Raw genomic sequence first — 23,233 nt, 5'->3', positions numbered from 1 at the left:
CTCGCCTTCCTCCTCCTCTGCATCGGAAAACCCTTTGGGCAAAGCATGCTTGTTGTACCGTAACGAGTGATTCACTCGCCGGACAAACAACCGCTCGTACCCTTGAGTTTCCGCAAGGATGGCACCCATGTCGGAACCCTTTGGAGCTCCGCGTGCGACATCCGCAAAGTTCAGTGCAGGAAAGTGAGCCTTGCAGGTGGCTAAGACCAGGGAGGCAACTCCGCGCGCGGAAGATTTCTGCCAGTCCTTAATGAAGTCCGGCACCTGTTCCATCAGATGGGTCATTGTGTCGATCACGGAGGTTTTGGCCTTCTTCGAGACGGGGTCTTGGCAATTTCGCGACAAGGCTTCGAATAACGCGTCGATTGAAATCCGCGCTTCATCGTATGCCTCCGTCCTCTTCAGGTTTGATTCTTTTGACCATTCAAAGCCGAGGCTTGCTGTGCAAAAAGGAGGTTCGGTTCCGTTAGAAAGAAAGCTTACAAGGTAGTCGGAGCAACGACACAGAAAACGCTTACGGAAGATAAGTTTGTCAATGGCCTCCGCCTCCGCTTCCAAAACTTTGTTCTTGGATATCACGGAAATCACGCGGCCCTGGCTTTTCTCCAGTTTTTCATTCAGCTCCGCCAGGTCACGGGCATGTTTTTCGGACAGCTCTTTCCTCGCTTGATTCTCCTGGGAAGCGGATTCCTTCACAAAGTTCTTGAGGGATTCGTTCTCCGCCTCAAGCACCTGGACCCTGGCGGATAGCTCGTCAAACTTGGAGTGCTTGGCAGTCTCTTCTGAAGATAGAAAAATTGCACATATTATGCATCTTGAACAAATATATCAGCACACAAAAAAAAACCCGGATCTCGTACGCTGAAGGCGGGACTCAAGCAGCCGGATAGCTTGTTGGCTATTTTCCGCGTTCTGGCGCAGCCCCTCGATCTCTGTGATTTGCTCCAGCACGTGCACGCGCAGATCTTCGTGCAATTTCCGCGTGGTCTGCGAAGCAGCAAGGAGTTAGTCGGATATTTAAAATCTTGGGGGCTAGCGAGGAATTCAAAGTCTTGGTACAAAAATTTTAAATTTCCGCCTAAGGTACATTTTGGGAAAGCATCGGCTAATACATGTTACACGGAAATATATCACCCAATGCTTGGGGGCTAGTATTACCTGCCGCACTTCCCTGTGCTTGGCGAAAAACTCCTTCAGGTTGTCCTCCAGGTCGGCGAGTTCACGCACCTCCTCGTCCGGTTTTCCCCACACTTTGTTCAGCATGTCGGAAACTTCCGCGTGACGCTGTGAAAGGGTAAGCTTTTGAAGGGACGGAGTTGGTTGGAGGTGGACTCGAGTCGCGTTGGTAACTTGAAGGAGCTTTGCCTTTTGCTCCTGTTCTTCTCCTGTGGGCCCCGCGAAAGCGGAGCTTGGCTGATCTGACGGAGGAACGGGTGAGGAGGTCCCCTTGGCGGAGTCGCCATGGTGGGCGGGATCTTCAGGAAGATCATCAACATTGATGACATCTTTCGGATCCTGCTTGGAGGCGGATGAATCCTTGGGCGGAACTTCAACCTCGGGAGTATAAGGGATTGAAGCCGGAGATGGCTTGGCTTTCTTCTTCGGGGCCCTTGGGGCCCTGGGGGGCTGGCTTCCGGAGCTTCAGAAAAAACATAAAAGTATAAGTAAGAGTTTGAGCGTGAAACCAGAACTTGGATCTCGGAAATAGGCGCTTACCCGGAAGGCTTGAAAAAATGCTGGGTATTAGGTTGCCCCTTGTTGCTGGTATTAATCAGTGCAAGGCGCTTCTTTTCCGCCTCCGCTCTCCGGGTAGCAGCAGTGCTAGGCACTTCGCGGGCGCGTTTCGCATGGGGGCTGGAAGGAGCGGGCTTCTTCCTCTTAGCAAGGCGGGAAGCCTCGGGAGCTTCCGCCTCCGACGCGGCATCCGGATCCGTGTTGCCGGTGGAAGGAACCCGGAGAAGAGTTCCGAGTTCGTTTTCTTCGAGCGCTTCGAGCTGATACAGAGTTTAACACTTAGATGAAAATTTGAATGCGAAGAAAAACAAGAGATTACAGTCAAAGCCGACGTACCGCGGTTCCGGAACCATTCATGTGGATATCCTTGTTGCACACGTGAACGTGAAGTTCACGTGGAATTTTGATAGGGACCCGGATTCTCTTGTCGAGGGCGTCGGCGGAGAGATTGTCTTTTGTGACACGCATCGGGTCATCGCGCCCTGTGTACTGGAACATCAAGCGGTCCCTGTGTTGAAGCGGCTGGATCCGCTTGGTGAACCAGGAAAGGGTCAAGTCCTTCCCCGTCAAACCCTCCTCCTTCAGTTTACAGATCCGCCTAACGGCGCGCGTGAGTTGGAGTGACTCGGAGAGGTGGGGGCAATGCGACCATGTCGGAAGCTCGGTGGCGGGGCAGTTCTTGAACGGTGGCAACTTTCTTACGTTCGCGGGGTCGGAAACGTCCTTCAAGTAGAAGAAACCTCCGGACCAGTACCGCGCAGATTCGTGGCGGTCGGTGTGGGGATAGACGCGGCCCGGGCGAATCATGAAGGTGATGGTTCCGCATGTCGCCAGCCCGGAGGACTGCCGGATCCTCTCCTTCTTGACAGTGAAATAGTATTGAAACAGGGAGAGCTCGGGAATTACCCGGAGATGACCTTCACAGAGAGTGACGTGATTGCTGATCGCAAGCACGCTGTTCGGAGAGATGTTGTGGGGCTGGAGCCCATAAGCCTTCAGGATCTCTAGGAAGATGTCTGAAGGCGGAAATGAGAAGCCTCGCTCCACCAACGCTTTCGTCAGCACCATCTCGTTGTCTTGAGGGGCCGGAGCTAAGGCATTCGGAGTCGTCCTCCAACTTCCGGTTGCAAGAACCCTTCTCCCTCCAAGTTCTGCAGTTCAATATCTGTGGTGGTGCAAGGCCACCATTTCCCTCTGGATTCCGAATCTCGCTGGCGGGCTTTGGATTTCTTGGCAGCGATTTCTTCCGTTTTCTTCTCCACCTCGGAGGTTTTTTCCGGGACAGCTGAGGTGCCTTCGGTGTCCTTGCCGGAATCCTTAATGGGATCCAGTTGGACTGGGACGAAGAGAGGCGGAGCGGAAGAAATGGTCGTCGCCATGATCGGCTCACTGGTAGGAGGCGGAGTCGTGGAAGACATCTGAAGATGTGAAAAGATCGCGGAAAAAACGTTCTTTAGTCGGAACCGGCATTGTCTTCTCCAAATTCATCCCTACCGATAACGGCGCAATAGCACAGTTCGAGAACTCACCGTAATGGCTTCTACGGCGGTTGAAGTCGCCGGCGACGAGGATTCCCTGCGGAGGCTCGCTGATGTTAAGAACAGGATGAACTCGATGCGGCGGCGCAGCAGCTCCGACGACGCTCCGGCGAAGTTCCGGCGAGGCAGAGAAGGAGCTCGAGGCGGCACTTGGCGGAGAGGTAAAGAGGGGGGTGAATGAGGATTGAGGAGTTGACGGCGAATATTTATAGGCCGGCGGGATGAGATTCGTGCTTCGCATCCTCTGGTCGGAACGCAAGCGTCGCGCCGTTGGATGCGTGACACGTGTCCAAAACCCTAACGGTAAAAATGGCTAGAGATAAGTTACCGCACAAACCGCGCGAAAATGGCGCCAGAATTGGCAGAACCGTTTGAGTCTGTTAAGACTCCGGGTAAAAGCGTGAAGATAAGCAATTCACATTCGCAAGCAGGGGAGTAACCCGGAGACATGCTTTAAGGCTGTCGATGGATGAAGTCCCGCAAAATGGGAAATCTTCCGACTTATAGTTGGAAAAAAGAAGATATGAAGTTGGAGTTCTTCAACTTTCTCCGCGTTACCATCAATGCCGGAGATCATAAGGTGCAAGCATGGCGGAAGCTGCAGGAGAAACTCGGAGAACTCTGGGGGCTACTGTTGTGGGTATACTTCATGGGTGTACCATCGACAGTACCTAGATCCGGCAAGCCCGGGTGGCCCATAGACGGTGATGGTGGCATGTGGCCCATCGGGCGGCCCAGTTGCTGTTGATCATGAAGGATGAAGTCCGGCCCAGGGTCAGATAGCCGGATCCGCACCGACCTTTGGAGGAACCCGGATCCGTGGAGGCCCATGAGGAACCCGGATCCAGTACGACGTATAGGGAGGGCGGATCCTTGACGTACACGACACGATAATGTAACATAGACTAGGCCATCTGTAATCCGGCTAGGACTCTCCGTGTAAACCATAGATCCGTGCGCCTTTATAAGCCGGATCCCGGGAGCCCTAGAGGCACAACCACAACCATTGTAACAACGCGCAAGCGCCCAGATAATTCCGGACAAGCAGCGAGTAGGCCCTGTCATCGTGCAGGTGTTCCGAAGCTGGGTAACCTGCGTACCACCGTCCCGTGTGCACTCCGCCCTATGGCCCCTACTTCTTCTCCCCCTCGTGAGGATCCCTCCTCCGAGGTATCGTCGATTAGGCAACGACAGATAACGTCCTTCATGGGAGCCGCTCTTGAAAGTCTGGTTGATGAGGTAGTTAGAGTGTCCACTACCATTCGTTGACAACAACAAACACCTCTCAAAACTTTACTTTTATGCTCTCTATATGATTTCAAAACTTGAAAAGCTCTAGCACATGATTTAATCCTCGCTTCCCTCTGCGAAGGGCCTTTCTTCTACTTTATGTTGAGTCAGTTTACCTACTTCCTTCCATCTTAGAAGCAAACAGTTGTGTCAACTGTGCATTGATTCTTACATACTTGCTTATTTGCATTCATCATATTACTTTGTGTTGACAATTATCCATGAGATATGCATGTTGAAAGTTGAAAGCAATTGCTGAAACTTAATCTTCCTTTGTGTTGCTTCAATGCCTTTACTTTGAATTTATTGCTTTATGAGTTAACTCTTATGCAAGACTTTTGATGCTTGTCTTGAAAGTACTATTCATGAAAAGTTTTGCTATATGTTATCTATTTGTTAGCAAACTATAGATCATTGCCTTGAGTCACTTCATTCATCTCATATGCTTTACAATAGTATGATCAAGATTATGTAAGTAGCATGTCACTACAGAAATTTTTCTTTTTATCGTTTACCTACTCGAGGGCGAGTAGGAACTAAGCTTGGGGATGCTTGATACGTCTCCAACGTATATATAATTTCTGATGTTCCATGCTTGTTTTATGACAATACCTACATGTTTTTCTCACACTTTATAATGATTTTATGCGTTTTCCGGAACTAACCTATTAACAAGATGCCACAGTGCCAGTTCCTGTTTTCTGTTGTTTTTGGTTCCAGAAAGGCTGTTCGGGCAATATTCTCGGAATTCGACGAAACGAAGACCAAACATCATAATTCACCGAGACGGACCAGCACACCGAAGGAGAGTCGGAGGGGAGGCCTGAGGCCCCCAGACCATAGGCCGGCGCGGCCTGGAGGGGGGGGGGCGCCGCCCTATGGGGTGGGCCCCCCAGGCGCCTCCTTGCAACGCCTCTTCGCCTATAAGACCCCTCGCGACCTAAAACCTCTATACCAATTGACGAAACTCCAGAAAGACTTCAGGGGCGCCGCCGCCATCGCGAAACTCCATTTCGGGGGACAGAAGTCTCTGTTCCGGCACGCCGCCGGGACGGGGAATTGGCCCCGGAGTCATCTCCATCGACACCACCGCCATCTTCATCGCCATCGCTGTCTCCCATGATGAGGAGGGAGTAGTTCTCCCCCGAGGCTGAGGGCTCTACCGGTAGCTATGTGGTTAATCTCTCTCTCATGTACCTCAATACAATGATCTCATGAGCTGCCTTACATGATTGAGATCCATATGATGAGCTTTGTATCACTATTAATCTATGTGCTACTCTAGTGATATTATTAAAGTAGTCTATTCCTCCTTCATGATGTAAAGGTGACAATGCGTGCATCATGTAGTACTTGGTGTAGGTTATGATTGTAATCTCTTGTAGATTATGGAGTTAACTATTACTGTGATAGTATTGATGTGATCTATTCCTCCTTTCATAGCTTAAAAGTGACAGTGTGTATGCTATGTTAGTACTCGGTCTAAATTGCAATGGTCTATTATGCACTCTAGAGGTTACTTAAATATGAATTCCGAATGTTGTGGAGCTTGTTAACTCCGGCTTGAGGGAGCTCTTGTAGCCCTACACAATGAATGGTGTTTGTTATTCAACAAGAGAGTGTAATTGTAGCACAAGTGAGGAGAAGTTATTTATTTATTATGTGATCAATGTTGAGAGTGTCCACTAGTGAAAGTATGATCCCTAGGCCTTGTTTCCAAATACTGCAAACATCGCTTGTTTACTGTTTTACTGCATCTTTACTTCCTGCAATATTACCACCATCTATACCACCTATGTTTTACTATTTCTTCGCCGAACTAGTGCACCTATACATCTGACAAGTGTATTAGGTGCGTTGGGGACACAAGAGACTTCTTGTATCTTAATTGCAGGGTTGCTTGAGAGGAATATCTTTGACCTCTACCTCCCTGAGTTCGATAAACCTTGGGTGATCCACTTAAGGGAAACTTGCTGCTGTTCTACAAACCTCTGCTCTTGGAGGCCCAACACTGTCTACAAGAATAGAAGCACACGTAGACCTCAAGCTATTTTCTGGCGCCGTTGCCGGGGAGGTAAGGTAAAAGGTATTCACATCCTCCGAATACTAAGCTATTTCCTAGCACTGTTGTCGGTGTGTGAGTGCTCGAAGGTATCTCCTTTAGATTCTGCAATTTTATCTTTACGTGCTCGCAATGAGAAACTTGCACAACATCTTTTGTCCTACCAGCCGGTGGCAGCCGGGCCTCTAGGGAAACTACTGGAAATTAAGGTACTCCTTTTAATAGAGTGCCGGAGCAAAGCATTAACACTCCGTGAACACATGTGATCCTCACATCACCGCCTTCCCCTCCGGTTATCCCAATTTCTGTCACTTTGGGGCCTCGGGTTCCGGAGAACAATATGTGTATACAACTTGCAGGTAAGATCATAAAACAATGAATATCAACATGAATCAATAACATGTTCAGATCTGAAATCATGGCACTCGGGCCCTAGTGACAAGCATTAAGCATAACAAGTTGCAACAATATCATAAAAGTACCAACTACGGATACTAGGCACTATGCCCTAACAATCTTATGACTATTACATGATCAATCTCATCCAATCCCTACCATCCCCTTCAGCCTACAGCGGGGGTATTACTCACACATGGATGGGGGAAGCATGGCTGGTTGATGGAGAGGCGTCGGTGGTGATGATGGCGATGATCCCCTCCAATTCCCCGTCCCGGCGGAGTGCCAGAACGGAGTTTCTGGTCCCGAGATGGAGTTTCGCGATGGCGGCGGAGTTCTGGACGTCTTCTGGAAATGTGGTCGAACCCCCTGGCGTTTTTAGGTCGAAAGGGTTTTGTAGTCCGAAGGAGAGCGTCGGGGGGCCGCCGAGGCGCCCTCACCATAGGGCGGCTCGCCCCCCCTCCAGGCCGCGCTGACCTATGGTGTGGGGGCCATGCCCCCCCCCCGTGGCTCGCCCTTTTGGCCTCGTAAGTTCTCTGTGAAAATAGGCCCATTGCGATTATTTCCGGTGATTTTCCTGAAAGTTGAGTTTCTGCACAAAAACAAGACACCAGTGCAATTCTGCTGAAAACAGCGTTAGTACGTGTTAGTTGTATCCAAAATACACAAATTAGAGGCAAAACAATAGCAAAAGTGTTCGGGAAAGTAGATACGTTTTGGACGTATCACCAGTCAACAAATACTTCACTATATCGGAGAGTGTTTAAAAACGCTGATGGTTATCTTATAATCTGATAAGCCCTAGCCGAAGGCTTACAAGAAGTATATATAGGCGGTGGCATCGATCCGTATCGGCTTCGGCCCAAGCCTACCGGCAACGCTTTGGCCCAAGCCTACCGGCGACGGGGCTCGCTCCGCTCATCGGAAGTTAGTCTTCCTTTAGTATATGAATTTGGATCACAATATAACTGAAAGAACCTACAGTCTCGAGATCGAGTATAAGGCATTAGCTAATGGTGTTGATGAAGCGATATGGGTAGACTCAATACTCAAGAAACTTGGTGTGAGTCAAGAACATACACCCATTGTTTGGTGTGATGACCTAGGGGCTAGTTACCTCACGACGAATCTAGTCCTCCATGCTCATACCAAGATTTTTATTTTGTGCGAGAGCGTGTTGCTAAAGGTGCATTGGAGGTGAGGTTTATCTCTTCTGATGATCAACTAGCTGATGTATTTACTAAACCAGCCACGCAGCAACCGATCTAAGCCCAATCTAAATGCCATATGTACTAGTTTAGATTGAAAGGATGTGTTAAGATCATTCTTCGTAAACCGTACGATTTGTACATATGTAACTTGTAACCTTTACATGTCGTATATATAAACAGAAGAGAGGTGGAGGCGTTGCCTACCACAAATAGACATGTCATATTTAAGTTTCAAACTTACCATACACAAATAGACACGTCATTTCTACGTGCAAGTATTTTTGTTAGATTTTTAATTTTTTTTAAGAATACTATGACAAAAAGACAACGCCAGTCCATTCTTTCACATGAGCCCATTCTTTCACATACGCCCTCCCGTTGTCCCGTGGGTTGGGTTGGGTTGGGCCTCCTATTTATATGGCCTCTGCCTTTGCCACAATCCGCCGTCTGAGCACAGTGACCAGCGAGCGATTTAGCGCCACCACCAGCAGCAAGCGAAACGAGCTAGCTCCTCGTCTCGTCATGAACGCCGACGCCTTGTCCTCGTCCTCACCGCCTCAGCCGCTGCGCATCGTCGTCGTCCCGTTTCTCGCCTTCGGCCACCTGCTCCCGTACCTGGAGCTCACCGAGCGGCTGGCGCTGCGCGGCCACCGCGTGTCCTATGTCTCCACGCCGCGCAACCTGGCCCGCCTCCCACCGGTGCGCCCGGCCGCGGCGCCTCGCGTGGACCTCGTCGAGCTCCCGTTTCCGCGCGTCGACGGCCTTCCAGACGGCGCCGAGTCCACCCATGACGTACCGGACGAGGACCGGGAGCTCCACTGGAAGGCCTTCGACGGCCTGGCCGCACCCTTCGCGGAGTTCATGGCCGCTGCTTGCGCCGACGAGGCCACGAGGCCACACTGGATCATCGGCGACTCCTTCCACCACTGGGCCGCCGCAGCCGCCCTCGAGCACAAGGTTCGGTCCAGTACATAAATTGAATCGAAATGAATAGCCGTCCAGCATTATTACTTGTATATATGCTGCTCCAATTTTCACATGCCAATTTATTACAACCTCGAGGACAGCATGAGGACAGTATGAAAAAGAGACTGAAATAAAATTATGGTGTAGAAACGCTCGCACGTCACGATAGACTATTCCTTAGGGCGAACGATTAAAAGTAGATACAGTACAATACGAGGTAAGAGACTATGCATTGGTATAGTGGTATACCTATGATAACATGCTAATAGCCAATGTGTCACTTTCAGTTGGTAACCGGGTTGTTTGCTTCTATGTGCAACAATTGGTCCGAGTGCTTTTGCAGCGTATCACTGATTTCAACGTCCAGTATTTGGCCTGTGCCACAATCTCCTTTGCAGATAACAACTTTCCCTCGAAATTCAGTTTATTTCTTCCCAGCCACCAGCGCACCTGCTTTTAAAAAATTCAAAGAAAATATCATTTAAAAGTTTCGGAAAAATTAAACATAATTTTTTTGATGTACATATTATATTGATACTTACTCTTGCAAATTCTCAAGTGAAAATACGACCATACGTGGCCTACACGAAAGATAGAAAATTGAAATTTGTATTTCTTTGAACAGTACTACAAATCCAATCATTGTAATTTCATTTGCACATTTTGTCTTGTTTATGTAGATCACATAGAACTTTTTTTCTTGAGAATTGGCACGAGTAAGTATCAAGATAATATATACATATAAAAATTTATTTCATGTTTTTAAAACTTGTAAATGGCATTTTTTTGTGAGTTCTGAATAAACAGGTACGTCTAAGCTCATGTTTCACTTGCTATTTCCAACTAATTGTACATAAAAATATGTCGTAATTTTATTTAAATTTAGATATATCTAGATACTATCTAGTTTATAAATACATCCAAATTTAGATAAATCTGGGACAACCTTTTATGGACGTGTAGGAACTAGGGAGTACTGTGATGACAAAGATAGCTTTCCATGCATATCTCAGTGAGTTCTGCCTGGCCTTCTTGATCACCGCAGGTGCCATTTGCGGTGCTTCTCCCGACCGCCGCCCTGCTGGCCTCCCTGCCCGGTCGCCCGCCGTCGGAGCCCGCTGCGCCTGGACTTGAACAGCCGCGGTACGAGCGGGAGGGGACGGCGCAGGTCATCACCAACCATAGCGCCTCTGCTATGTCCACCATCGAGCGCTGCATCTTGACACAAGAGAGGTGCACCGTAGCGGCCATCCGGAGCTGCGTCGAGTGGGAGCCAGAGACGTTCCCGCTGGTGCCGACGGTCATCGGCAAGCCGGTCCTGCCCCTCGGCCTTCTGCCGCCGTCACCCGAGGGAGCCCGCCGTGCCGCCAGCGAGAACAGAGAGCACGCCACCGTGCGCTGGCTGGACGCGCAGCCGCCCAAATCGGTGCTATACGTGGCGCTGGGGAGCGAGGTGCCGCTGAGCGGCAAGCAGGTGCACGAGATTGCTGCCGGACTGGAGCTCGCCGGGACAAACTTTCTCTGGGCCCTGAGGAAGCCCAGAGGCGCCTCCGACCTCGACGCCGACATGCTTCCTCCCGGTTTCCAGGACCGCACTCACGGCCAGGGGCTGGTGACCACGGGATGGGTTCCCCAGATGAGCATACTGGCGCATGGCGCTCTTGGCGGGTTCCTGACGCACTGCGGCCGGAACTCGCTCATCGAGAGCCTCCTGTTCGGGCACCCTCTCGTCATGCTGCCAATCTTCGGCGACCAAGGGCCGAACGCGCGCCAAATGGAGAGGAAGAAGGTAGGATTGCAGGTGGCGAGGAATGGGAACGATGGGGCGTTCGACCGCCATGACGTCTCGAGCGCGGTCCAGGCTGTCATGCTGGAGGGAGAAACCAGGACCGCCTTCGTAGCAGGTGCAGCCAAGATGCAGGAGGTCGTAGCTAACACGGACCTCCATGATGGGTACATCGACAAATTTGTACAGCAGCTGAGATCTTACACCGCTGCAAGTGCAAACTGATCACACAAATTCACTACCGCCGCCCTCTGCCTACGAGTTACTTTACTTCACGAATGAGGAAAAACTATATGTGAAAAACTATATGTGTTACACAGTAAGGATTTGTTTGTGCAGTTGAGTTACATTCCTCTTTTTTGCTTTCGTTTTTTTTACAATGTACATGTTGCTCCTTTTTGGTACGTATGGCTGAAGTATGTGTTGGTAAAAAAAAGAAGCAAAACAAGTGGGGTTTTTTTTTGCAACAGGGCCCTCCCATTAAGAGAAATATCGAATAGTACAAAGCAGCTTGACAAAAATGAAAATTACAACAAACTTTGAGATGCCCGTTCGTCTTCAACCTCCAAACCGAGTCATTGGCGCACCGCCGCTCCAGCTCCTCCGTGAGTAGGCCTGATGTTGTTGGTTATGGATGAGAAGTCACCGAATGGGTCCAGAAGACCACATTCCAAACGTAGACGAAGAAGAAGGAATAACCACCGATGAAGCTCCATTACGATCCGAAGATCCCCCATCCAGAAGTTCTCAAGAACCACACCACTCCCAAAAGCTTCTTGACGTCGCCGCCAAGATGAGGTTGAAGCATCGATTGCTGAATTTTTACTAGTGATTGTTGCATTTTTAAAAATTTAAAATTTGGCTAATGGATTCAAGAATGGATTCCTTAAGGGAAACATCGAGCAAGATTTGTATATGATGCAACGCGATGGTTTTGTGGATCCTAAGGATGTTGGTAAAGTGTGCAAACTTTAGCCTTCCATCTATATAATGAAGCAAGTGTCCTGGAGTTGGAAGCTTAGATTTGACGAGGTAATCAAAGAATTTGAATTTGTCCAAAATTTCTTTGAACCTCGTATCTATAAGAACATGAGTGGGAGTTCGTTAGCTTTCCTAATATTGTATGTGGATGATACACTGCTGATAGGAAATGATATAGAACTTTTCGAAAGCGTGAAAGGAAGTTTGAATAAAGTTCTTCATTTGATTGCATACTCTAAATCTTTGTCAACCATATCTTAACACATGAGTCTATCATGATGCCTAATTAGAGCCATATCTTCAATTCTTCTCTTGAAATCAGACTCTCGAGATCTTGATCATCCATTGCTTAACACATAAGCTAGAACACGGTAAAATCGAGTTCCGTACAAGAACTGCATCTTCATTTTTTCTTCTTGACTATATCATATTATTCTCTTCAAATCGATGATCTTGATGCTAATACGCAAGGTACATCTTTATATTCATGTCATCTATACTTGAATCCAACACAATATCTTCAAGTAATGCCTATGGACTTTTCCATCAAATAAAACTCACCGAAAACATTAGCTCATAGGAATTATCATTAATTACTAAAACCACACATAGGGGTAATGTACCCGTACATGCGCACATGAAGGCATGTACCTCGTCATAGGCCGCTAAGCACCTGATTGTTGACCCCTATGCATAAAAGGTGATCCCAACCTCCCAAAAGGGGCTGGATCCTGAAGCAAATGGGGGCTAAGGAGAGAGAGAGTCTTCTCGCCGTAGTTCTTTGGAAGCTCAAGAACAAGCTTAGCTTGTCGGGCTCTCCTCGGCATGTGGGACCTTGGCTCGCAAGAGCGGCCTGAATCTGGGTAAACTTGTCATCTGTTTGTTGTGCTTGTGTGCGATTGTTTGTATCGCCCTGTCACCTCTCGCCGAACCAAAAAGGGGATGGTCTCAACCCCGGTGTCCGCGAACAGACCCGTACTATCCGGTTATCGCTGTTGTGCAAGATCGAGTTTTTGAGGCGCAATGTACGCCGTCATCAGTGAGTCCAAGACGGTGCCTTTCTCAGGACCGACCAAGTCCCTCCATCGACTTGTAAACCTCCTTTATGGCATCAAGAATGGATGGTTCGTTGAGAAGGGAAGTTCAGTGGAAGTCGTAGGTTTTCGGAGGTGACCGTCGAGATGCGATGATATTCTTCAGTTTAGGATAGGTTCTTCTACTTTTTAGTTGTAATGTCGTTGGTGGTGGCTGTATTCGGACTAGCCTGCTGTGAAGTTTGTATTGCGCGCTTGTTGTTCGCATATGGTTCTAGTCGTCTTGTACTTAAAACCCTGCATTCTATGGAAATATGGTACACCTCAGCATACTCTCCAAAGAAAAGGTATTGATTGTGTAATTGGGTGAAGGCAGTAGCTACTTAACAACAGATGTAATTGGGTGAAGCACAGTGACATTATTTATGTCTATTGCACACAATTTTGACTGGTAGTACGAAGCACGTACATACAAGGAAATACATAGCACCCACACACAGTTACGAGACTTCTACTAGCTAGTACTAGCAGTATTTATTCAACCATGGAACTCAGCTCGATCGAGCATCTTGTCCCGTTAATTCGTCATCATGCATGCGGCGTATCCACGAACGCGTCGCCCGTGCATCTTCGATCGAGTCTCGTGCCTGCCGCTTACGGTATCCTGCCATGCATGCGTACAAATGTGCCATGAGAATTAGCGATCGAGCTGACGATCGGTGCAAATCTGTGGTGTAATGGAATCGATCAGGCGCGCTTACTTGCCGCAGTCGGTGTGGGGGCTGACGGGGATGGAGACGCCGAGCTTGCAGCGCGCCGGAAGCTGCCGCGCGCGGTCCGGGAGCACGCCGAACGACGGGCCGGACTCCTCCAGGCACCTGCAGAGCGCGCGGCGCGCCCCGGCCGTGCCCGCCATCCTCCGCAGCGCCTGCGCGCCGCGGCAGCAGCTCTCGCTCGGCCCCGCCGCGCCGGCGTCCGCGCCCACCAGGAACGACCCACACGGGATCAGCGCGCTCACCGCGTCACCGCACGACACCTCGGCCGCCGCCGACGCCATGGCCACCGTGAGGAGGAGGATCGTCGCCACGATGGCGATGGCATTGCCCCTACGTGTGGTAGGCGCCATTGTGCTGTACGCTATGCTCAAAAGGCCCTCAGTGGAACGTAACGATGAGTGAGGTCAGACAAGGCTGTGCCCGTTGTATATAGGGGAAGGGGGTCAAGAAGGTTGGTGGCGCACCTGAATGCGCCATGCCGCTCGCGGCGTGCTCGTTACCGCTTCGGGTGCCCTTATCGTAACCGCTCCGCGGACGCTTGTTAAACTGGACGCCCTCATCGAGCAGAAGGCGCTCGCCGGCCTACTCAATGCGCCGCACGGTGCCGGTGCGACGCCCTCCTTGGTTTAATTCGCCTGCCAGGGTATTTCAGCAATTTTTTCAAACCTTGTGTACTTCTCTTGTATTTCAGCGAGTAAGCTTGAAGATTAGAGGTGATTTAGTGTTCGGCCCAATTCTCTATCATCTCCTTAAATACGCTCCTTTTCAAAATACATTAATGTATGATAGATTTTTTAATCTAGGCAAAAAGAGAGGATTTATGAAGATATCTCGAAACTATCTACAGCAAAACCGAAAAAAAAAGGCTATTCAATTTTTTTGGGGATTCGGGATAATGCCCTCCAATCCTTTAAACAAGACCTCAGACTATCTGGGCATTCGCTGCCACTTGCCTCCCTTCTGGCCAACTGAGCCCCAAAACATGCTCATGAAGATATTATTATTTTGTATTTTTAAAATGTTCATGTTGTGAAAACAATGTTCATGGTTTTTAAAAACCTGTTGGCAAGGTTTGAAAATAATTCAAGGGTATTCAACAAAGAGTTCAAGAGGTTCAAAAAGTGATCACGTGGTTCAAAACTGTATACTCTCGGATTCAAAAAAAAGTTCACCAGTTTCAAAAAAAAAAGAGGGTTTGAAAAATATTCATGGGTTTAAAACCAGTTTGTTCACATATTTCAAACAATATTGACGGGTTCAAAATTGTTCATGAGGTTCGACAAATATTCACGGATTTGACATGTGTGGGATATTTTCTTTTTGCAATAAAAAGGTTACATTATTAAACTAAATCATAAATTAAATAGATAAATGTGGTTAAAAAATCAGGATTTACTGAAAAATAATAATTATTATGCCACACTTTGTGCGATCCATGAAGAAAATTTGTAGGATTTCGCTCGCTCTAGGCTCTCTCTCTCTCTCTCTCTCTCCATCGGTGAGAGGTGGTGAGACCACAAATCTGTGCCGATCGAGCTGCAATTTTATTTTTTATCCTTCTCGAAATAGTCTCTCGCTCCGCCATATTAATATAGCAACCATAGGGTACAACTGCCGGGACATCATCACAAACACACCTAAAAGAAAATATAAAAGAAAGAAAAGAGAAAGGAAGTCGAAAAAGCCGGATCAACTAAAACGAAGATGTCCCACAGCAGTTGTGCCCTCCGGAGAATTCCCACCACGCTCCGAGCACTCTGGTGCGCCACGTAGCAAGCAACACCTTCAAGAAGGAATGCGACAACGACGACGATGCTGCTGCGTGGACTGGTCCAAGGGTTTCCTTCGGTATGTGCCAAGGCAAGGGAGGTGGGCTTCACCCAACGCTCTTCACGAAGGAAGGGCGGGCGTCACCGCGTCGGTGTCGGCCAGACCGACAAAATTTTTTTCCGACCCTCGCAACCCCGCCCCGGACACTCCATCGTGCTCCGCCAACTCACCGTGCACCAACGCGCGCCTTCATAGTCTTAGAAGCAAATACACAAACTTCTTAAGGCCCACACAAACCAAAAAAGAAAACAACTCTAGATACGTATTTCCCCAAGAAACAAGAGAATCAACTCACACAAAAGCCTACAAAATACAAAGTTACTCTAGTCACTGCACCCAAAATAACAAGGTCAACTCCATTGCATGCTTGATGCATGTATTGTGTACAAAACAATAGAGGGAAATCTACTTTGACCTCATAGGTGTAGATGCACTCACTATTCAAAATCTTATTTCAAAATGTCTAAAAAATCTGAAAAAATATCTAGGTGTACATCCAGATATTCTAAGTTCGTGCACGAAGTTGCACAGAAAAATATTATTTTTTGTGGTCACTGTAAAAAAGCAATTTTCGACGGTCCAAAATAGCTTTTAACGAAACTTTTTTTTGTCTTTTTTACATAGGGTACACAAAATATTTTTTCGTGCCAAACTTTTATGAGCTAACATAGAATGTGATGATGCACACTCAGATTTTATTTCAAATTTTTAAAATAATTTAAAATATTTTTTTATAATAGGTGCATCTACACTTATGAGCCAGAACACCATGTCCAACAATAGAGCCGTACAATGAATGAAGGCTTTAGTAGACATAGTGGGCAATAGCAGCCGGATAAAAGAGAGAAAAAAACAGCCCAAAAAAGATGTGCCATGTTACATCCTGCACACCCACCGAGACAAAAAAAAGAGTTTTTTTTTGCGGAAATATCTGTACAACATATCTAACGTTTATAAAGCTGACTGAGAATTGATAAGTTCTCAGCTAGGTGAGGGCATGTAGAATGGATGACTTAGCTTTTTCTTAGAGTCGCTAAGTAGCATTTTTGCTGATTAGAAGGAGAGAAAATAAAGGAAAAAAGGGAGGCTGCCTTCTTTTGCAAAGTGATGATCCTTTAGAAAATAAGAGAAGACGAATTTCACATTGTATTACATGTCTTCTCTTAGGAACATGATTTTCTACCGAACTCTAATTAATTCTTCTTAATTGTAAGAGATGGCAAAAAAAAAATGCATTCTACACACCTAGATGATGTGAAGGGTTAAGGGAAGATATGCATTTTCTACCGTTGTACATGTCCTTGCCCTGGGAACTAGCAAACAATCTATCGCCTGCCGGCACATTTGGATACCGAAAGATACTTGCCTTCACGTTCTCGCCAAGGCCCCGGCAACAAGCCATCATCGTCGAAACCGCTTTATTCCCTAGCATCAGGTGGCAGCCATCTTCTCGCATGCCGTTGCCAGCCAAAGTCATCGTGGGCATCCAATTCCCCCGTCCGACCAGCAACCATTATTTTTCTCTCCGTCTCCCATATCCAACGGTTCGTGCACGCGCTGCATTGCCACTTAGCCTCACATGAGAATGAGATCCACCGAGCCGCGGTGAACTGTATACGATCGGGCATTCGGACGCAATGAGGATCATGGTGCGGACGCTCCGCGGGGACCGGATGGCGCTGGACGTGGACGGCACGACGACGACGGTGGCGCAGGCCAAGGGCATGGTCATGGCCCTGGAGCGCGTCCCGGTGGCCATGCAGCGGCTCTTCTTCGCCGGCTGCCACCTCGACGACGACAACCGCACGCTCACCGGCTACGGCGTCCAGGACGACTCCGTCCTATTCCTCGGCCTCCGCCTCCGCGCCGCCGACACCACCCCGTGTCAGTACGTGCGCGTTGCTCTGTCAAGAATAACTTCCAATTCCGGCAAGCAGAGTAGCATGACAAGTTCAGCTGACACGATCGGTCCATGTGCTCTGCCTGCGGCAGGGAAGAGATGCAAAGGTTGCAGGTGCCGGCAGGATCGATGGCCGTGAAGCATGAACTGCATCAGCAGCAGGTGCAGGTGCATCATGACCATGGCCAGGACGGTGGCGAGGTGCTCGACAAGGCCAAGCCCAGGAGGCCGGTCTCGCGGCGCGCGCTCCGGAAGATCCTCTCGAGGCTGCACGTGGACGTGTGGACGAGGCAGCACGACGCCAAGCTGCTCGACCTGCTGCAGCGCCGCACTGCGGGGCACGGCGGCGAGCGGAGGAGGAGCGTGGGCGACCTGACCGGGGAGGACTGGTCGGCCATCCGCGTCGAGCTGAACTCTGCCACGGGGTCCGCGTTCCCCGTGGAGGAGCTGCAGCGGCGGGTGGGCGAGTTCCGGCGCGAGCTCGAGGCCGTGGGCCGGATCAAGAGCCACCCGCGTTTCGGTTACGACCCGCGCCGCCGTGTCGTCGTCGCCGAGGAAGACGACTGGAGGCGCTACACGCTGGTACGCGCTAGCTGCAGCGATCGATCCGTCGCGATCGACTTCTCTGTTTCTTGTGCTTCGTAGCTGTTGTGTCATCTTGATCTGTTTCCTTCACGGCGGTTTCAGGAAAATCCTGAGGCGGCGGTGTACCAGGGGAGGAGCCCGCATTTGGGTCGCCTCCGAGCAATTTTTGCCGGAGACGGGCACGCCGGAGCAAGCCGGGAGTCGCGGCCGAAGAGATACCTGAGCAAGTTGCTTCGGAATTTTGGGCTTCAATGTAAGCTGTAGAGCGCAGAGCCACCGTACATCTCACACTTCACACTTGTAACCCTGAGTCCCTGACCTTGTACAACATGGACTAAAACGGTTCACCGATATATGCATGGAGTTTTAAATAATAAAAGTAATCTTTTAAGTAGTCTATGTTAGGACTTTGGTAGTCGTTTTCTTGTTGGATTTCTCTCAATGGAGATGACATTATCTGGAATAAGTGATCTTCGGTCTTTCGTTCGATAACGAGATCTCCTACCTGACATCAATGGTGGTGTTGAAAGATTACAATTATCTAGGTATGAGCGTTAAGAGGCCTTTCCACCCTTGCCATCGGCTTTGGCCGACGCCCGCACCACCCGCACCACGTTTGTGTTCCCCATCAACTTCCGTAGCAAAGACTGCGGCGCATGGGTCAATTCCGGCGGGGTCAATCCGACAGGCAACTCGGGTGGAGTTGCAGACACGTCTCGCGGTTCCATCCCGGCTGGTGGAGAGGCGAACGGTGCTGCCAGCGATGATTCTAGGAGGGAGTCTCGGTAGGAGCGGTGGGAGAAAGTGGAAGGAAAATTTTGCTCGGTCGAGTTGGCGCCGAGCATGAGTGAGAGAGTGGGGCTGGATTTTATGGGGAATGTTTGCTCCGCTAACGCTAATAAAAGGTCAGCTAGGTGCGGCATAGATGACAAAAGTAGAAATTTTGCTCCTCTAACCGTTTTTAAGAGCCAGTACGGTGGTTGTCCGTGATCCTGAGGCCGTAGTGCCCGACACCGACGCGGAACGTGGTCAGGTGGAGCAGACACTCGTCGCCGTCAAGCAGGCGCTCCCTCTCGTCGGTTCCCTGGCGCCGCAACCGCTCGACGAGGCAGTACTCTCGGCGCTCAACCATGTGCACGAGCTTGGCGTCGACGCACCTCCAGCCCGGGTCCTCGACGAGCATCTTCTCCCCCATGACCTTGGAGTGCGGAGGCCAGTACTCCTCCACGGGCGACGGGACGCGGCAGGCGACGAGGTGCCCCGTGCGGTCGCCTCTGTCGTCCGCGTGGAACCCGAGCCACGCGTCAAGCTCGCCGTCGTAGACGGCATGGCCTTTGAAAGGCAACGCCGACGTGCCCCGGTGCATCCACTCGTAGGTAATCGGGTCGTAGGACAATGTATTGACGAAGTCTTGGAAGATATCGACCGGTGCCGACACGAAGATGGTGCGCTCCCGTGGGTGCACCGCGTGCGCCTGGATGCTGTGGACGCCGAACGGGAGCTCATCATAAGAAGAAGTCCACTGGCTGCAAGCCATGTCAAGGTCAAGGAATGGGTTTTTCGGGAGACCACAGTGTGTAGTCACGATGGAGAGCGTGGCCGTCTCGATGTCGTAGGCTACGATGTTGCCGTCGTCTTCGTCTATCTCCATGCTCCAATAGGAGCTCGGGAAGCAACTCGTGCCGATGATGCAGCTGCCCTCCGCGACGAACTGGGGGTATGTGCCTGGGACCTCCAAGCAGATGATCGCAGGCCGCGGGAGGCACCGTGGGGCCAAGGCTGAAGCCTTAGAGCCGACGCTGTCGTCCAGATCGGCGTCAACGTCCATCCTGTAGATCCCGTAGTTTTCTCTGTGGTCATCTAGCAAGAGGTACAGATGCCGCTTCGCCGCCGCCAACGGCTGACGCGAATCCCAATTGGTGCCGTCCGAGCCGTGGTATCCCCGTGATACAGTCATGTCCCGGCCGGGAACCACTGTCTCTGTCTGGGTGACACCGTGGCGGCGGACACCGTGACGGAGAAACGATCGCCATGCCCACAACATGGATCAGAGCCTCACGACGGAAGACAGATATCGGAGATATGTGACGCCGCGCTACTAGGGATAAGGGATTGCGTGGGAGATATCGGTTGACCTAACGCGCGCAGGAGATTAAAGCTGCAGGGCCGGCCAGTTGGCACGTTACAAATTGGACAGTGCTGGGTGTCCCCGATTCCCCAGCCCCGGATCCCCAGCCGTCGGATCTATATTATGTATGGTTAGATTTGCATGTAGCAAAAAAATACCCTCGGTAGCAAAATAAACACCCCGGCAGCAACTGCATGTAGCAAAAAATGGTTCGTCTATGAAATAAAAGAAAAGGTCTGAGCTCGCCGGGGACTCGCCGGAGACCTCACCGGAGACCCCCGTTGAAGGAGATATGCCCTAGAGGCAATAATAAAGTGGTTATTATTTATATCTTTATGTTTATGATAAATGTTTATATATCATGCTATAATTGTATTAACCGAAACATTAGTACATGTGTGATATGTAGACAAACAAGAAGTCCCTAGTATGCCTCTTAAACTAGCTTGTTGATTAATGGATGATTAGTTTCATAATCATGAACATTGGATGTTATTAATAACAAGGTTATATCATTATATGAATGATGTAATGGACACACCCAATTAAGCGTAGCATAAGATCTCGTCATTAAGTTATTTGCTATAAGCTTTCGATACATAGTTACCTAGTCCTTATGACCATGAGATCATGTAAATCACTTATACCGGAAAGGTACTTTGATTACATCAAACGCCACTCGCATAAATGGGTGGTTATAAAGGTGGGATTAAGTATCCGGAAAGTATGAGTTGAGGCATATGGATCAACGGTGGGATTTGTCCATCCCGATGACGGATAGATATACTCCGGGCCCTCTCGGTGGAATGTCGTCTAATGTCTTGCAAGCATATGAATAAGTTCATAAGAGACCACATACCACGGTACGAGTAAAGAGTACTTGTCGGGAGACGAGGTTGAACAAGGTATAGAGTGATACCGATGATCAAACCTCGGACAAGTAAAATATCGCGTGACAAAGGGAATTGGTATCGTATGTGAATGGTTCATTCGATCACTAAAGTCATCGTTGAATATATGGGAGCCATTATGGATCTCCAGATCCCGCTATTGGTTATTGGTCGGAGTGAGTACTTAACCATGTCCGCATAGTTCACGAACCGTAGGGTGACACACTTAAAGTTGGATGTTGAAATGGTAATACTTGAATATGGAATGGAGTTCGAATATTTGTTCGGAGTCCCGGATGAGATCCCGGACATCACGAGGAGTTCCGGAATGGTCCGGAGAATAAGATTCATATATAGGATGTCATTTTATGTGAATTAAAATGTCGCGGAAGGTTCTATGGAAGGTTCTAGAAGGTTCTAGAAAAGTCCGGAAGAAACCACCAAGGAAGGTGGAGTCCACATGGGACTCCACCTCCATGGCCGGCCAACCCTAGTGGGGGAGGAGTCCCAAGTGGACTCCCCCTAGGGGGCCGACCACCCCACATGGGAGGTGGAACTCCCACCTTGGTGGGAATCCTAGCTTGGCTAGGTTTCCCCCTCCTATGGAAGGTTTTTGGTTCGGGTCTTATTCGAAGACTTGGACACCACCTCTTGGGGTTCCACCTATATAATGAGGGGCCAAGGGGAGGGGGCCGGCCACCCAAGAACTACCAAGGTGGCCGCACCCCATAGTGGCCGGCGCCCCCTCCCAAACCCTAGCCGCCCCCTCTCTCCTCTATAGTTCCCGCACGCTTAGCGAAGCTCCGCCGGACTTCTCCACCACCATCGACACCACGCCGTCGTGCTGTCGGATTCAAGAGGAGCTACTACTTCCGCTGCCCGCTGGAACGGGGAGGTGGACGTCGTCTTCATCAACAACCGAACGTGTGACCGAGTACGGAGGTGCTGCCCGTTCGTGGCGCCGGAAGCGATCGTGATCAAGATCTTCTACGCGCTTTTGCAAGCGGCAAGTGATCGTCTACCGCAGCAACAAGAGCCTCATCTTGTAGGCTTTGGAATCTCTTCAAGGGTGAGACTCGATACCCCCTCGTTGCTACCGTCTTCTAGATTGCATCTTGGCTTGGATTGCGTGTTCGCGGTAGGAAAATTTTTGTTTTCTATGCAACGTTATCCTACGGTGGTATCGAGCCGTGTCTATGCATAGATGGTTGCACGAGTAGAACACAATGGTTTTGTGGGCGTTGATGCTCTTGTTGTCTTTAGTTTGAGTACTTTGCATCTTTGTGGCATAGTGGGATGAAGCGGCTCGGGCTAACTTTACATGACCGCGTTCATGAGACTTGCTCCTCGTTCGACATGCAACTTGTATTGCATAAGAGGCTTTGCGGGTGTCCGTCTCTCCTACTATAGTGAAGATTCAATTTACTCTTCTATCGACAACACTAGTATCACCGTTGTGGTTCATGTTCGTAGGTAGATTAGATCTTACTCGAAAACCCTAAACCACGTAAAATATGCAAACCAAATTAGAGACGTCTAACTTGTTTTTGCGGGGTTTGGTGATGTGATATGGCCATAATGTGATGATGAATATGTATGAGATGATCATTATTGTATTGTGGCAACCGGCAGGAGCCTTATGGTTGTCTTTAAATTTCATGTTGAGTAGTATTTCAAAGTAGTTGTAATAGTTGCTACATGAGGTGAACAACCATGAAGACGGCGTCATGGACCTTGACGCTACGCCGACGATGATGGAGATCATGCCCGTTGATGATGGAGATCATGTCCGTGCTTTAGAGATGAAGATCGAAGGCGCAAAGACAAAAGGGCCATATCATATCACATATGAACTGCATGTGATGTTAATCCTTTTATGCATCTTATTTTGCTTAGATCGCGACGGTAGCATTATAAGATGATCCCTCACATTAATATCAAGATAATAAAGTGTTCTTCCCTCGTATGCACCGTTGCATTGTTCGACGTTTTGAAGCATCTCGTGATGATCGGGTGTGATAAACTCGACATACAACGGGTGTAAGCCATGTTGCACACGCGGAATACTTGGGTTTGCTTGACGAGCCTAGCATGTACGGACATGGCCTCGGGACAACGGAAACCGA

General features: G+C 49.3%; 3 protein-coding genes across 3 annotated transcripts; 2 read left to right on the top strand and 1 right to left on the bottom strand.

The window, feature by feature from the left end:
• Positions 1 to 8,696: 8,696 nt before the first annotated feature.
• Positions 8,697 to 11,208, top strand: LOC124700987 (UDP-glycosyltransferase 91D2-like). The gene is made up of 2 exons (XM_047233052.1): positions 8,697 to 9,188; positions 10,243 to 11,208. Exons 1-2 carry the CDS (start codon positions 8,754 to 8,756, stop codon positions 11,206 to 11,208), a joined length of 1,401 nt encoding a protein of 466 aa, XP_047089008.1. The 5' UTR covers positions 8,697 to 8,753.
• A 2,547-nt stretch (positions 11,209 to 13,755) lies between these two features.
• Positions 13,756 to 14,124, bottom strand: LOC124697810 (non-specific lipid-transfer protein A-like). The gene has a single exon (XM_047230347.1). It carries the CDS (start codon positions 14,122 to 14,124, stop codon positions 13,756 to 13,758), a length of 369 nt encoding a protein of 122 aa, XP_047086303.1.
• A 3,117-nt stretch (positions 14,125 to 17,241) lies between these two features.
• Positions 17,242 to 18,393, top strand: LOC124700985. Its single transcript, XM_047233049.1, has 3 exons — positions 17,242 to 17,492; positions 17,597 to 18,086; positions 18,192 to 18,393. Exons 1-3 carry the CDS (start codon positions 17,242 to 17,244, stop codon positions 18,351 to 18,353), a joined length of 903 nt encoding a protein of 300 aa, XP_047089005.1. The 3' UTR covers positions 18,354 to 18,393.
• The last annotated feature ends 4,840 nt before the right edge of the window (positions 18,394 to 23,233 follow it).

Source organism: Lolium rigidum, chromosome 3, assembly GCF_022539505.1.
Source record: "Lolium rigidum isolate FL_2022 chromosome 3, APGP_CSIRO_Lrig_0.1, whole genome shotgun sequence".
Taxonomy (NCBI): domain Eukaryota; kingdom Viridiplantae; phylum Streptophyta; class Magnoliopsida; order Poales; family Poaceae; genus Lolium; species Lolium rigidum.
Note: the sequence above shows the minus strand (reverse complement) of the source record. Positions and strands in the feature narration are given on the sequence as shown.